At 39.9% G+C, this 15,689-nt stretch overlaps 1 protein-coding gene across 1 annotated transcript; it reads left to right on the top strand.

Moving 5' to 3' along the window:
- The first annotated feature begins 12,639 nt into the window (after positions 1 to 12,639).
- DEFB129 (defensin beta 129) lies at positions 12,640 to 14,815 on the top strand. Its single transcript, XM_005887948.2, has 2 exons — positions 12,640 to 12,697; positions 14,361 to 14,815. The coding sequence occupies exons 1-2, from the start codon at positions 12,640 to 12,642 to the stop codon at positions 14,813 to 14,815; spliced, it is 513 nt and encodes a 170-aa protein (XP_005888010.2).
- The last annotated feature ends 874 nt before the right edge of the window (positions 14,816 to 15,689 follow it).

The following is a 15,689-nucleotide window of genomic DNA, read 5'->3' as shown; positions in this document are numbered from 1 at the left end:
AGTAATACCTGAAATGCTATGAAATACTACCTCACATAGAAAATGGAGGGACTAACTGCCACTTCTACCAATATCTTCACTTCATATCTGTATCAGCCACGTTGCTAGCATAAGGCCCAAAACATGAAAAATATTCATTTAAGTTTGGAGGGTTGAAAGAAATGAGCGAATACATGAACAAATAAATCCAGGGGAAAGTATAAGACTTTATTACGTGGAAAATCAAGTTCACACAAGAAGTACATCAATTTCTTGCCCCTCCCCATCGGATTAGGTGGCCCTTTTGGTTTAAGAAGAAGAGAGGAGACCAGTGGAACAGCACTTGGTTTATTGTGGAATTGTGCCAAGTGTGACAGTGGGTAAGATAACATAGTCCAGCTTCAGATCAGGCTTGCTTGCAGGTTCAGGTTGTTGTACAGCTTGCTGATGTGTTTTCTTTTTGCTTTCATTGATGCAACATAGTTTTCCTTTTGTACATGGTTTGTCATATATTTCCCCCAACATGCATTTCTTCTTGCAGTAACCTGCTATGGTACTAAAGCATTTTCTGGACCGCGCTGCGTCTGTGCACAGGAAACAGCAATGAACCAGATTAGTTCCTGAGGCAGAGAAGAAGAGTTATGTGGTTCCCCACAAGCTATGGCCTCCTGTGGTCCCAAAGTGAACCTTATGATGAGAGAAAACTCAGAGTCTCCTCCTTGACACTCATCCCAAATTCAGACATGTAAAATCCCAGGTTCCTAGCCAATGTTCAGAGTCAGCACCCCGTCAGCCCTAGACAGTATCAACTTGTCACCAGGGCACAATTCAGAGTCAAACTAACCTTTAAAAGAACATCACAGATAGAACTTTTAAAGTTAACAGTGTCGTTACGTTTCACACTCATTGATATGGGCAGCAGAAGTCTCCCTTGGCTGATACTTCATGGGTCTCAGCATATTGCTATTGAAAACTCCTTCCTTCATTCTTTTCACAGCTTGGCTCCTCCTATCTCCTCTCTTCTCCTTCTCTCTCTCTTTCTCTCTCTTGCTTGCTCACTCTTGCTGTCTCTCTTCCCATCCTCCTTTTGATCTCAGATAAATATGTTGTCCACAGATTAAACTCAATTCCATGTTTACCTGTTTTCCCACACATTCAAATTGTCACCTATTCAGAGTATTGCACGGAGGTTATAAAGCTCCTTTTCCAATTCTTTCTTTGCCCTTATAAAGATGAAAACAAAGATACGATTCTCCATATTCTAAATTCCACAACCAGGATCATCTTTGAAGGTTAAAAGGACATTTATAGGGCCACAAAGAGACAACCTACCTTCCTACAACAGCAAGGAAGAGAATTCTCATGGTCAGAGCCCCCACCATGACTTCGGTGCTGCACTTTAGTAAACTCATGTAATCCTTGCATAAGTACAATCATTGTGGAACTGAGTCATTATCCTTACGTGATAGATGAGAAAACTGATTTTCAAAGGGAATAATTAGCTCATGTCATACAACTAGGCAATGAGGAAGATGTATTTTAACCTCACATCTACAGGACTCCACAGCTTCTACTGTTCACATTACTGTTGTAATATAGGCTGAAAATGAATTTAAATGGAAAAAGAGATGGCCAGATTCCTGGGTGAAAACTGTTCACCATTGTAAAGGTAATGCTAGATGATGGAAGGAGAGGACTTCTGAGAGTTCAGCCCCAATTTCTTACCTTCCTGGAACCTGTCTTCTAAGACAGACTCAAGTCAGGCACCCAGGGCAGTGGGTCCTTTAGATGATCTCAGCAAGATATCAACTATCTTGAAGGCCCTGCCCTTAGTCCTGTGAATAGTAATATTTCCTTGAATTTCATGGTGCATTTGGACAAGTTACCTTCAGATACCTCAAACAGCAGGATAATGAGGATCAGAAACAGCTTCATGTTTACAGACTTCCCAAGACAACTAGGCAGCAGAATTTCTTTGTCCAGTGATCTGTGTCACACAACCACAGAGAGTCTTTCAAGATGAGACACGGCTTTGGATGCTATGAGCATTCTGAGCTCTCATTTTAACCCACATGGAAGAAGATGAAATTCAAGTCCACCCCCACGTTCATTCCCAAATATGGAGTTCACAGTCACCGAATGTTTCATCACATCACATTTACCCCCCCTTCCTCAGGATATGAGCTCCCAGAGAACAAGAACAGTGATTTCTCCACCTGGGCCATCAGCCCACTTGGGTCACAGTGGGTTGGCTACACATCTTGGTTTGTGCGGGTCAGTCCTAGTTCATTCCTTCTCTTCCAATGTCCCATCCAACTAGTACCACCTTTCACTCACAAATTCATCTGGAAAGTTGAATCATTAACGAATTCAGGGAAACACAAGCATGTGCAATAATAATTTTATTCATTCCTTTGTTTTTGGCTGTGCTGGGTCTTCATTGCTGCTTGCAGGCTTTTTCTAGTTGCGGTGAGGGGTGATGCTTTCTAGTTGCGGTGCACAGGATTCACATTGTGATGGCTTCTCTCGTTGTGGAGCACAGGCTTTAGAGCGTGACGGCTTCAGTAGTTTTGGCACAAGGACCATAGGGCACAGGCTCAGTAGTTGCAGCACACAAGCTTAGTTGCCCCCATGGTTTATGTGGAATCTTCCTGGAGCAGGGATCAAACCCGTGTCCCCTGCATTGGCAGGTGGGTTCTTAACCATTGGACCACCAGGGAATAATTTTTTTAATGTATGAAACTTTCAGAAAATTCTCTAAGAGAAAGATTGCGTTTAGGCTTGACTAGATGAATTGATGTTATTTCAGTTTCCCATAATGTCTTACCCATCCAGTAAAGCTCAATTCCAGGGCTTCCCTGGTGGATCAGTGGTTGGGGAAAAAAAAAAAAACACTTGCCAATGCAGGAGATGTGGATTCGATTCCTGGGTCAGGAAGATCCCCTGGAGAAGGAAATGGAAACCCACTTCAGTATTCTTGCCTGGGAAATCTGAAGGAGAGAGGAGTCTGGTGGGCTATAGTCCATGGGGTCCCAAAAAAGTCAGACACAACTTAGCGACTAAAACAACAACAAAACTCAATTCCACAACTAAAATCTTTCAAAGATCAAGTCTCATTAGTATGGTGTTCAACTCACTCTGAACTGGTTCCCACTCTCCTCTCTTGGGCTTTTTTTTTTATGGAACCAGCTACATTTCTGCCAGATTAGTGTTGGTGCCCCTACTCAACTTGTTACTTCCATAACCTGTTGTTGTTCAGTTGCTAAGTTGTGTCCTACTCTTTGTAACCCCATGAACTGCAGCACGCCAGGCTTGTCTGTCCTTCACTGTCTCCTGAAGTTTACTCAAACTCATGTCCATTGAGTCAGTGATACCATCCAACCATCTCATCCTCTGTCACTCCCTTTTTCTCCTGCCCTCAATTTTCTCCAGCATCAGGGTCTTTTACAATGAATCAGCTCTTCACATCAAGTGGCCAAAGTATTAGAGCTTCAGCTTCAGCATCAGTCCTTCTAATGAATAGTCAGGGTTGATTTCCTTTAGAATTGACTGGTTTGATTTCCTTGCTGTCCAAGGGACTTTCAAGAGTCTTCTCCAACACCATAGTTCAAAAGCATCAATTCTTCAGCAACTCAGCCTTCTTTCTGGTCCAACTCTCACATCTGTACATGACTACTGGAAAAATCACAGCTTTGACTATGCAGACCTTTGTCAGCAAAGTGATGTCCCTGCTTTCTAATATGCTGTCTAGGTTTGTCATAGTTTTTCTTCCAAGAGGCAAGCATCTTTTAAATTTGTGGCTGCAGTCACCATCTGCAGTGATTTTGGAGCCCAAGAAAATAAAATCTGCCACTGTTTCCACTTTTTCACCATCTATTTGCCATGAAGTGATGAGACTATATGCCATGATCTTAGTATTTTAAATGTTGAGTTGCAAGCCAGCTATCTCATTATCCTCTCTCACCCTCATCAAGAGGCTCTTTAAATTCCTCTTCACTTTCTGCCATTAGGAGTGGTATCATCTGCATATCTGAGATTGTTGATATTTGATTCCAGCACATTTAAATCTCTCTTTACAAATATTACCCTATCTCATCTACCTAATTGTCCCTGTTGAGCTCCTAATTTTCCTTTAAAACCAAGTGCAATTATCTCTACATCTGTGAAAGTTTCCCTAGCCCAATGAAATAGAGCTGCAAACTCCCTTTTTGTGCCACCACTGTGTTTTGTAAATATTTTTGTTGCTGGTCACACCATGTCATGTTCCAATTATTTGCAATAATCTATGAATACAAGCCACTTTAGGGGCTTCCTCAGTGGCTGGACAGTAAAGAATCCACCTGCAATGCAGGAGATTCGGGTTTGATCCTTGGGTAGGGAAGAGCCCCTGAAGGAGGGCATGGCAACCCACTCTAGTATTCTTGCCAGGAAAATCCCATGGACAGAGGACTACAGTCCATGGAATTGCAGAGTCAGACACAACTGTGCTACTGAGCATGCACGCACATGAACCCCTTAAAGGCAGGTCACTGGTCTAGTTCAGTTTGGAGTTCTCAATACACAGCACAAAACTCACACTATATTTTCAGTATATAATTACAAGATGATTTTAAAGTACTGAAAAATTATTGCTAAATAAAATACCCCCAAGACAGTAATAAAGTTATTTTAGAAATTTCCTAAAGAAAGTTGCTTACCTTGTTTTATAATTTGTGGACACCAGAAGCTTGAATTTATAGTAATTAGGGCCCATCCAAATATCTTTCTATAACATTACCTGGAAGAATTTTGAAATTTGTGAAGGTGATATAAATATATGTTGAAGATGATTAAACTAGTATCATAGCACAAAGTTAGGATCAGGGTTAAGAATAAGTATTACATATAGCTTAGTATGGTTTTCCCTGGTAGCTCAGCTGGGAAAGAATCTACCTGCAATGCAGGAGACCCCAGTTCAATCCCTGGGTTGGGAAGATCCCCTGGAGGAGGGCATGGCTACCCACTCCAGTATTCTTGCCTGGAAAATCCACATGGACAGAGGAGCCTGGTGGGCTACAGTCCATGGGGTCACAAAAGGTTGAACGTGACTGAGCGACTAAGCACAGCACATCGCTTATTATGTTTACCAGTAACCAGAGTGAATTAAGTTTGTCAGGGAGGAAAGATTGTCAAATATTGCTCATATGTCAAAATGAGCAGTGAGAATTGACCAATGGCCCCACCAGATTTGCACTTGCCCCATTGGTATCCCACTTGGTCTCAGCTCATTTCTCAGCTCCACCTCTTTTTTTTTTCTGGCTATATCACACGGCATGTGGGATCTTAGTTCCCTGACCAGGGATGGAACACATGCCGCCTTATTGGGAGCACAGAACCTTAAACCCTGGACTTCAGAGAAGTCCCTGGAGGGTTTGAGAAGTCCACAACCTCTTAGTGTGTGTCTGCATGCACACATGCTAAGTTGCTTCAGTCGTGACCAACTCTGAAGGACCAACCTAAGGACACTAGCCCACCAGGCTCCTCCATCCATGGGATTCTCCAGGCAAGAATACTGGACTGGGGTGCCATTTCTTCCTCCAGGGGATCTTCCCTACCCAGGGATCAAACCCTCATCTCCTGCATTGGCAGACAGGCTCTTTACCACTAGTGCCATATGGGAAGCCCCAATCTGGGTCTACTGGATGACAAATGCATTTTATGTGCATTACTTACTTTTATTCTTGCAAGAACACTATGAAGTAGGAATTAATATTAACATCTCTTTTTAAAATTGTTAAGCCACAATTTAGGGAATTGGTCATGTGGCCAATGTCACACAAGTAGTGAGGAATGAGCTAGGATAACACAGGTCTGCATAAACCTTAAAGTAAAGGTCTTAGCCATTGTGCTAACCTATGCCAACCTATCTCGCTGGCTGCCTTCTTTGAGTCAATCTTTGGAAGACTGAAGACAAAACATTCAAATACAGGATGTTGCTTTGTTCACGAAATTTATTGGTAATGCACTTGGCAGGACATCCTTCCCCCATCCGTCTCCTTATATCCTACTCACAACTCAGAGAGGAACCTATCTTTAGAGAAAAATCTGTATTGAGAGAATTAACATTTATGATTTCCAAAGATGACATTACTATTTCCTGAAAATGGTATCACCTACCTACTTCAACAGATTTCTAAGTCTGTTGATCTTCTAAGTCTGTTCAGCTGTGTCAACTCTTTAATATCCAAGAGGCTTTATGCAATCTTGGCTAGGCACAAAAAGCCCATAGTCTCCTCATTTTCAAGGTCCTTTGTGGCTAAACAATAGACTTTCCCTTTGAGTAGGCTGGAATGGATAATGAAACGTTGCTTTCTAGTCATGATCAGTTAAAAAAAAATCACCCATTCACATTTACTGTAGCTCCCACTGTAATCCGTAGCAGTACAAATTGCTTTTAATCCTTACTTATAAATGACCTTTAATGTGTTTCATTACTCAGAAATATTCTCTGAATCCTACTTAAGATGTTATCTTTCCAAACAGAGGAGGCTGGCAGGCTCTAGTCCATAGGGTCACACAGAGTCGGACATGACTGAAATGACTGTGCACACACACACCCCATTTAACTATTGTTCTCCTTTCATCCAGAGCTATTGAAGGATTAAACTATTTTAAATACACAATGTCATGGTTTTGTCTCCACGCTACAGTGGGTTTCAGGTTATTTCATTAAATCAAAATGAATCAAAGGTTTGATTTGTTTTTCTTATGTATTGATAGTTAAGTAATACCATGATAGGTGGATCTAAAATAGAAAAGATAGCACCTTGGCCTTGATGCAGAATTCCATAGCATAACAAAGTAAGAATTTTCTCCAAATGAGATGAGGGTGTGTGTGTGTGTCTGCCCATGTCTGCCTGACATTTACTGGCTGATGAAAGTTGCCAGAGTAAAGAGAAAGATCATAGATTAGTCTTGGGTGACTTAGATTAACTTTGTTTATAGTATGATTTGAAGAGAAAATCACATACAGGTCCATGACAGGTAGGCTATGCCCAGGGTTAGTTTCTCTAAATAATTCTGTATTTTGGACTCTAGTTAAATAAAAACATGAAGAAAGCAGACCTGTCAATCAACAAGTGATATGTCAGATGCCTTCATGTTTCAGCCTCCATATATCGAAACCCAAGTTAAGCTCAATTAAATATTGTTTATTTTTAACAATATTTAAAACAATATTTAAAACAAATATCAACAATAAAAAATTTACAACAGTAAAAACAAATAAGTTATATGTACAATTTTGAGCCAGTTCTAAGTGTAGAAAAATCAAAGTGTGTTGATATTGATATTTAAGGTAGGTGGAATAATGCTCCCCTAAAGATGTTCACATTCTAAAACCCAGAACCCACGAATACATGATGTTACATGGCAAGGGAGAATTAAGGCTGTAGATGGTATTATGGCTGCTAATCAGCTGACCTTATAATAAGGAGATTGTCTTAGATTATCTGGATGGGTCCAGTATAATAACAAGAATCACTGGGGAGGTAGGACAATCAGTGTCAGGAAAAGTTTGACAATGTCACCTGACTAGATTTGAAGATGGAGGAAAGGCCCATGAGTCCAAATATTCAATCCTTTAGAAGCTGGAAAAACAAAGAAAGATTTTCTCCTAGGCTCCCCAAAGGGAATACAGCCCTGCTGACATCTTGCTTTTAAATCCAGTGAGATTCATTTGGGATTTATAACCTTCACAACAATAAGATGATAAACTTGTGTTGCTTTAAGCTGCTAATTTTCTTTTGTAACTTGTAACAGCAGCAATAAGAAATTAATAGAACATTAAATTTCATACCAAAATGTCAACATTCCTTACAATGACCTAGAAAAGCTTCATGACTGGTTCAAGTGATAGTAAAAAAACATGTATTGTCAGAAAGGACAATATTTTTCACAAGTTTCCAAACCTGAACTGAGACTCTATTCACAGAGGATAATCAATATCTTCTAGTCTAGAAAATAAATTCTGTGATAACTCAGTTTCGGGATCTTTCTGGAGAGTTTCCTAAGGTTTTAAAATCTAAACCAGAGATACATTTCATTCTTTGATAAGACACTCCAGAGACATCAGAGTTATCTCTAGGCCAAATTACAGCTGGATACAAGACAGGAAAGCTTGTAATTCCAGAAGGACCACATATACCTTCATGTGGTATAGGTGAAAATGAAGAAAATATTTTCTCTATAAAAATAATTTCCCTACTTCCTTGGGGGTCCAGTGGTTAAGAATCCTCCTGCCAGTGCAGGGGACACATGTTCAATGCCTGATCAGGGAAGATTACACATGCCATGGGGCCGCTAGGCCCGTGTGCCTCTAGAACTCGTGCTCCACGACAAGAGAAGCCATTGCGATGAGAAGCTCGCACATCACACCTAGAGAGTGGCCCCCAACCTCTGCAACTAGAGGAAGTCCACACAGCACAAAGATCTAACGCAGTCAAAAATATTAAATTATTTTTTTAATACATAATGTTAGTGTAAATATGTTATCTTGAAAAGCTATCCATTTAGGGAAAATTGTGTACATAGGACAGGCTCAACAAAATACTTAGCTCAGTTAGAGTTACTCCTGATTTTTTAAGTATAAAACAATAGTTACAGGTACAAGCTGGATTTAGAAAAGGCAGAGGAACCAGAGATCAAATTGCCAACATCTGTTGGACCCTAGAAAAAGCAAGGGAAAACATCTGTTTCTGCTTCACTGACTACACTAAAGCCTTTGACTGTGTGGATCACAACAAACTGTGGGAAAGAGATAGGAATACCAGACCACCTTACCTGCCTCCTTCAAAACCTGTATGCAGGTCAAGAAGCAACAGTTAGAACCAGACATGGAACATCAGACTGGTTTCAAATTGGGAAAAGAATACATCAAGGCTGTATATTGTCACCCTGCTTATTTAACTTGTATGCAGAGTATATCATGCAAAATGCCAGGTTAGATGAACCTCAAGCTGGAATCAAGATTGCCAGGAGAAATATCAACAACTTCAGACATGCAGATGACATACCCTAATGGCTGAAGGCTAAGAGGAACTAAAGAGCCTCTTGATGAAGGTGAAAGAGGAGAGTGAAAAAGCTGGCTTAAAACTCAACATTCAAAAAACAAAGATTATGACCTCTTGTCCCACCACTTCATGGCAAATAGATGGGGGGGTGGGTGGGAAATGGTAACAGTGACAAATCTTATTTTCTTGGGCCCCAAAATCACTGCAGATGGTGACTGCATGAAATTAAAAGATGCTTGCTCCTTGGAAGACAAGCTATAACAAACCTAGACATCATATTAAAAAGCAGAGACATCACTTTGCCAACAAAGGTCCATCTAGTCAAAGCTATGGTATTTCCAGTCGTCGTGTACAGATGTGAGAGTTGGACCATAAAGAAAGCTAAGTGCTGAAGAATTGATGCTTTGGAACTGTGGTGTTGGAGAAGACTCTTGAGAGTCCCTTGGATAGCAAAGAGATCAAACCTGTCAATCCTAAAGAAAATCAATCCTGAATATTCATTGGATGGACTGAAGCTGAAGCTGCAATACTTCAGCCACCTGATGCGAAGACCCGACTCACTAGAAAAGACCCTAATGCTGGGAAAGATTGAAAGTAGGAGGATAAAGGGACGACAGTGGATGAGATAGTTGGGTGGCATCACCAATTCAATGGACATGAGTTTGTGCAAACTCCAGGAGACAGTGAAGGACAGGGAAGCCTAGCATGCTGCAGTTCATGGGGTTGCAAAGAGTCAGACATGACCGAGCGACTGAGCAACAACAAATTAGAAAATGTTTGGAGCAATAAAATTAATAAACTTCATAAATTATGGATAAAATTTCAGGTTAGTCAAAATTGTGTTCTTAATCTACCCATCATATCAGACTAAGAGGCAATAAAGGATATTAGGCATTTTTCCCAGTTAAAATACTCCATTTGATATTTCTGCAGACTTTGAAAAATCCATTGCAGTCATGCATTTTTCCCCTTTTCTTCAATCATAAGCTCCATGAATGGCTAAGTTCTGGTTTTCATTGACTTCCATTCATGTTAAATTCAGGCATTTCAGATTTCAAGTGTCACCTAGTGGACAAAGCAAATTTTCCTACTAGGTATCCAAATATCATGAGTTTCAAAACTTTAAGAGAACTCCTAGGAAATGACAAACATCATACTTTCATAATTGTTCTGTAAGACTCAAGTACATCTAGAGACTTCAAAAGACTCTCTAATATCAAGGAAAATCTTAAAAATTCAAAAGGAAGTAGAGCCTGTTACAGTTTTTACCCTGTGTGGGCAACTCTCAAAAAAAAAAAAAAAATGCATGTGCACAGTATCTTCCAAGATTAAAAATCACATCAGAGAATTCCCCAGGGGTCCAGTGGTTAGGACTCAGAACTTTCGCTGCTGAGGGCCTGGGTTCAATCCCTGGTTGGGGAACTATTTAATAAGATCTCAAAAGCCATGTTGCACAGCCAAAAGAAAAAAAGAGAAAAAATCACTTCTTGACACACCCATGTCAAGCAAATTTGATGTTAACTTAGAGAAAGCTTCAAATTGACTGGTCCTGGAGTGAATTTTAGTGTGAACAAATCAGTTGTTTTAAAAAAAGTTTTGGAATAATTAAAGATATTTGAAAATAGACTGAGTAGTAATTGTTAAATATTATGGAAATTTTATTAATTTTGCCTAGTGCGATGATATTGTGTTGGCTATGTTGGAAAATAACCCTTTTTTCAAAAAAATATTTACTAGAATGTATAGAAATATAATATTATATTTATAATTTACCTGCATTGTGGCTCAGCTGGTAAGGAATCCACCTGCAATGTGGGAGACCTGGTTTCAATCCCTGGGTTGGGAAGATCCCATGGAGAAGGGAAAGGTTACCCACTGCAGTATTCTGGCCTGGAGAATTCCGTGGGGTTGCAAAGAGTCAGACACGACTGAGCGACTTTCACTCTGAAATATTTCAGTGAAAAATAATGGATCAAGTTCCAAAAAGAAGTGTAAAAAAAGAAAATATTCTAACCAGCTGAATACTTGTAGAAATATTGGACCACTATTTATTAAGAAGCCTGAATTTTGCTATGAGAAGCTGATGATCTGAGCCACAGTCAGCTCCAGGTCTTGTTTTTGCTGACTGTGTACAGCTTCTCCATCTTCAGCTACAAAGGGCGTAATCAATCTGATTTCGGTACTGACCATTTGGTGATGTTCATGTGTAAAGTCGACAATTCAATGCCAAAAAAAAAAAAGATTGATTAAAAAATGGGCAGAGGATCTGAATAGACATTTTTCCAAAGAAGACATACAGATGGCCAACAGGTACATGAAAAGGCATTCAACAGCACTAATCACTAGGAAAATGCAAATCAAAAGCACAATGAGATATCACCTCACATCGGTTAGAATATCTATCACCAAGAAAACAAGATAGGTGTTGGCAAGGATGAAGACGGCAAGGAGAAAAGGGAATCTATGTACATTGTTGGTGGAAACGTAAATTGGTTCAGTCACTATAGAAATAATATAGAAGTACCTCAAAAAGTTAAAAATAGAACTACCATACAGTCCAGCAATTCCACTTCTGAGGATATATACAGATATCAAATCATTCCCTGGTGGTCAGACAGTAAAGAATCTGCAGGAGACCTGGGTTTGATCCCTGGGTCAGGAAGATCCCCTAGAGAAGGAAATGGCAAACCACTCCAGTGTTCTTACTTGGGAAATTCCACAGACAGAGGAGCCTGGTGGGCTACAGTCCATGGGGTCACGAAGAGGCAGACATGGCTGAGCAACTAACATCTTCACTTCTACTTGACACTAATATAATGTTATATGTTAATTACATTTCATTTTTTTTAAGAAGCTAAAGTTATGCCAAGAACTGCTTCCCACAAACTCATTCAACAAACATGTATTGAGTTCTCATGTTAATTTGGCACCCATGGAGAAAACAGTACAGAAAAGACAAAGTCTCTATCCTCCAGGAGTCTATGGCTATACAAGCTCTGTTCTTCTGATTCTCATACATTAAATGCCTCAGGCCTAACTCTAGGCTCACAAAGGGTAAATCAGATACCCTAAATAAATCTAAAGAGGAAGAAATGTAAAGAGCTGTGTTTTCTTTCATGTCTTATGTGTCTTGTAATTCCCCCCAGGATTAAGAACAGGAAATTTCTTGCATGAGGTATTCAGGTAGTCATTCATTGGAAGGACTGATGCTGAAGTTGAAGCTCCAATACTTTGGCCACAGCTGATGGGCTGACTCATTGGAAAAGACCCTGATGCTGGGAAAGATTTAAGGCAGGAGAAGGGGACGACAGAGGATGAGATGGTTGGGAGGCATCACCGACTCAGTGGACATGAGTTTGAGCAAGCTCCAGGAAATGGTGATGGACAAGGAAGCCTGGCATGCTTCAGTTCATGGGGTCACAAAGAGTCGGACACAACTGAGCAACTGAACCGAACTGAACTGATTCTCAAACAGAATCATAGAAAACACAATTGCCGTGAGCTTTGGCTGCACTTGACTGCTCAGAGCCTAAGGCCATGAAGATGCCAATAAAGGCTGGAGCTCAAGAATATGAACCCAGATCCAAGGCTTCTTCTCTGACACCCAGCCATGAAGCTCCTTTTCCCTATCTTTGCTAGCCTCATGCTACAGTGGCAGGTGAACACAGGTAATGTGAAATCCTGGGTCTAAGAGGGAGTGGTTGGAGGAAGCAGAGATTTGGCAGTCCTTGATAACGGAAACCCAAAGAGACACTGAAAATGAGATGCCCAAAGATACAGCTGAAAAGTTTATATTGCATCAGTCATTCACCATCCGTCACATAGTCCCACAGGCTCCAAACCCAGACTGTGTCTGACGGGGATACACATGGAGCTACAAAGGAAGTAGGGTATTGTTTGTGAACTCAGAAATTATTCAGTATATAAAACTGCCTCCTTGCCCCCTACACAGCTATCACCTGGGATTCCGGCCAAGTCTACCCCATTTTTGCTCTATTTCTAATTTAAACTAGCTCTAAGTAAAAGGTTCAATCAGTTTATATTTCAGTGTAACAAGAAGGAAGACCTCAAAATTACGCTCAAGAAAAAAAATCTACTCTCAGGATTCAGTGAACAGGTCTATGTTCTCCATCTCAACTTTTTCAGACTTCTACAGAGTTTCATTCCTTTTCTCAGCCTTTGTTTTACTGGAAACCCCCAAATTACCCACAAGAGCCTCTAGGAACACATCAGGGCAAATGGCTAAGTCAGAAGATTGGCCACTGTTTTCTGCAATGGAGACAGAAGCATTGAGACTTGTTTCAGAATACAAGAATCTTCCAGATTTTAAATTGGCAATGGGTCAAGGAAGGGAAAGTAAAAGAGTAGTCAAAGATGTGTCTAATTTTTTTATCTTGGGACCCTAAGAAAAGGGTTATAAATAAGTAAGTATGGTTGTGTCATCTCCGGTAAAGTCAAATTTGAGTCTCAAATCCCACATAAGATAAGGTTAATCAGTGTAGCTGCTTAAAATACAATATTTTACTGTGTTTTCTCTGGTGAGAAACAATATTAAAATGCCTGTGAACAGTAGGTGCTACATAAATCTCTTGTATTTTATGGAAAATCTGTTGAATTGTTGAGTGAAGGAGAAGCTTCTGGATTTGGAAAAAAAAAATAGATGAACCATTAGGATGGAAAAACATTCAACAGATGAAGATGAGATACTACACTAAGCAGGGGATTTAGAGATAGAGATAATAATGCAGGAATTATCTTCATAGAGATGAGGTTAAGGCTATGCTAATAAGTAAGATCTCTGAGGGACACAGTGTCCAGAGAGGATGAAAATGATAGAACACCATGCTGCAAGAACCACAGGTCAAGTGATTGTTGAGGAGGGGGAGGTCGTAGACCACTGAGTTTGGCAAGAAGCCAGAACTTCTGAACAGTCTAGTTGATTCTCTTTTGAAACTCTTCCTTGGGTTACTTTTATGAGAGATTTTACTCTTCTCTGTATTTCCTAGGATCCTGGGAAGAGATAATAACACTCAACAAGTGTCTAAGATGTTATATATTGGAGATCTAAAATCTTAACCCTGAAGCAAATGAGTTTCCTTTTCTTCTTAAGGTTTTAATTATTCAATGAGACAAGACTAGAGATTTATTTTGGATTTCAGAGATGTACAAAGACGCTCTTGGCCTGCCTGTTGCCTCCATCAACGTCCCTAACCACTGTACTTTAAATTTAGCATTAACAAATTCACTCTGACTCTATTCCTCTTGCTCTACCAATTTTAATATCACATCTAGTTATTAACCTTAGCACTGTTTTCTGTTTTATTTGTGCAGAATACTTTGGCTTGAGAAGATGCGTAATGGGTTTGGGGAGATGCAAAGAGCACTGCAACATGGATGAAAAAGAGTTAGATAAATGCAAAAAGAAAACATGTTGTATTAGAGCAAAAGTGGTTCAACTGATAAAAAACTACATACAAAATGAAATGCTCCATATGCTTAAAGAGGACTCTCAGGAAGTGCTAAAAATTACCAAGAATTTTAGTGTCATGATGCAGACCGAACATCATAATTTATCTGTTCTGCCCAAAATCAAAAGTGCCAGTGCTTTTGCCAAGATCAACACCATCATCATCCCAAATGCCACCATTGTGAACTCTGCCACCACCAACCCCGTGAACTCAGGGAAGATAATACACACTGCTACTTCTACCAGAAAAAGAAGAGATTTAGGCACTGACTCCCCACCACCAGCACCACCTCCATCGTATATACTTCCGACAGCATAACTGGAGCTGGAGAAGCAGATGAGCAGGGATTCGGGTCTCTCCCTTAAAACACCAAGTTCCTCTTTATCTATTCTATCTATAAACTGAGACAGAACTGTTTCCTCTGTTATCAGTCATTCAATAAACACTGTTCAAGCACCCACAGTTTATATAATTTTATCTTTCTCACAGGAGCCTCACAGAGGAGACAGAGCTAGAAAGTAATAGAATTCTAGTTTACATGCTCAGGAGAGAGTGAGCAACAGAAATGCTGACTGTGTTGAATTTAACCCGTCGATGAGCCAAAGTAAGCCTCTGCAACAAAAATTTATGGTTCTCATATTATGTGCTTTTCTTGGGGTGATAGGAATGGAAACAGCAGACATATTTTCTTTTTCCATAGATTTTTTTTTTCCCATAGAAAGGCCCATATAAGGTGGGGAGACCAAGTTTACCTTCTCCACAGAAGAAATTCATGAGGCCACTTAAGATAAAAATATGGGGCGGGCAGAGGGGGAAGATATGACTTCTGTCTCTGATCCAAGGCATTTTCAACCAGATTCCTGAAGGGACAACAGGTAAAGTGCTGCTTCCAGTGGATACAGGCTACAAACCACAAATGCAAACCATGGAGGTAATTTTTAATTTTCAAGTAGCCGCATTAAAAGGTAAAAATAAATAGGTGAATTGAATGTTAATAATACATTTTGTTTAATGCAGTAAGTTCAAAGCCTTGACATTTCAATATGCAATTAATGTAAAAATTATTTGAAATATTTGCCTTTTCTTGGTACGTCTTTGAAATTTCTTATGTATATTACTGTTACAGCATATTTCATCATACTAGTCATATTTCAAGTGCTCGATAGTCCCATGTGGCTTAAATTTCCAGCCT

This window comes from Bos mutus, chromosome 13 (assembly GCF_027580195.1).
Source record: "Bos mutus isolate GX-2022 chromosome 13, NWIPB_WYAK_1.1, whole genome shotgun sequence".
In the NCBI taxonomy this organism is placed as follows: Eukaryota; Metazoa; Chordata; class Mammalia; order Artiodactyla; family Bovidae; genus Bos; species Bos mutus.
Note: the sequence above shows the minus strand (reverse complement) of the source record. Positions and strands in the feature narration are given on the sequence as shown.

What these genes read in the sequence shown, in the direction of transcription:
- DEFB129 (XM_005887948.2), top strand. Translation starts at nt 12,640, where the DNA reads ATGAAGCTCCTTTTCCCTATCTTTGCTAGCCTCATGCTACAGTGGCAG. An exon ending in ACAGTGGCAGGTGAACACAG is followed by an intron (nt 12,698 to 14,360) that starts GTAATGTGAAAT and finishes TTATTTGTGCAG; the next exon opens with AATACTTTGGCTTGAGAAGA.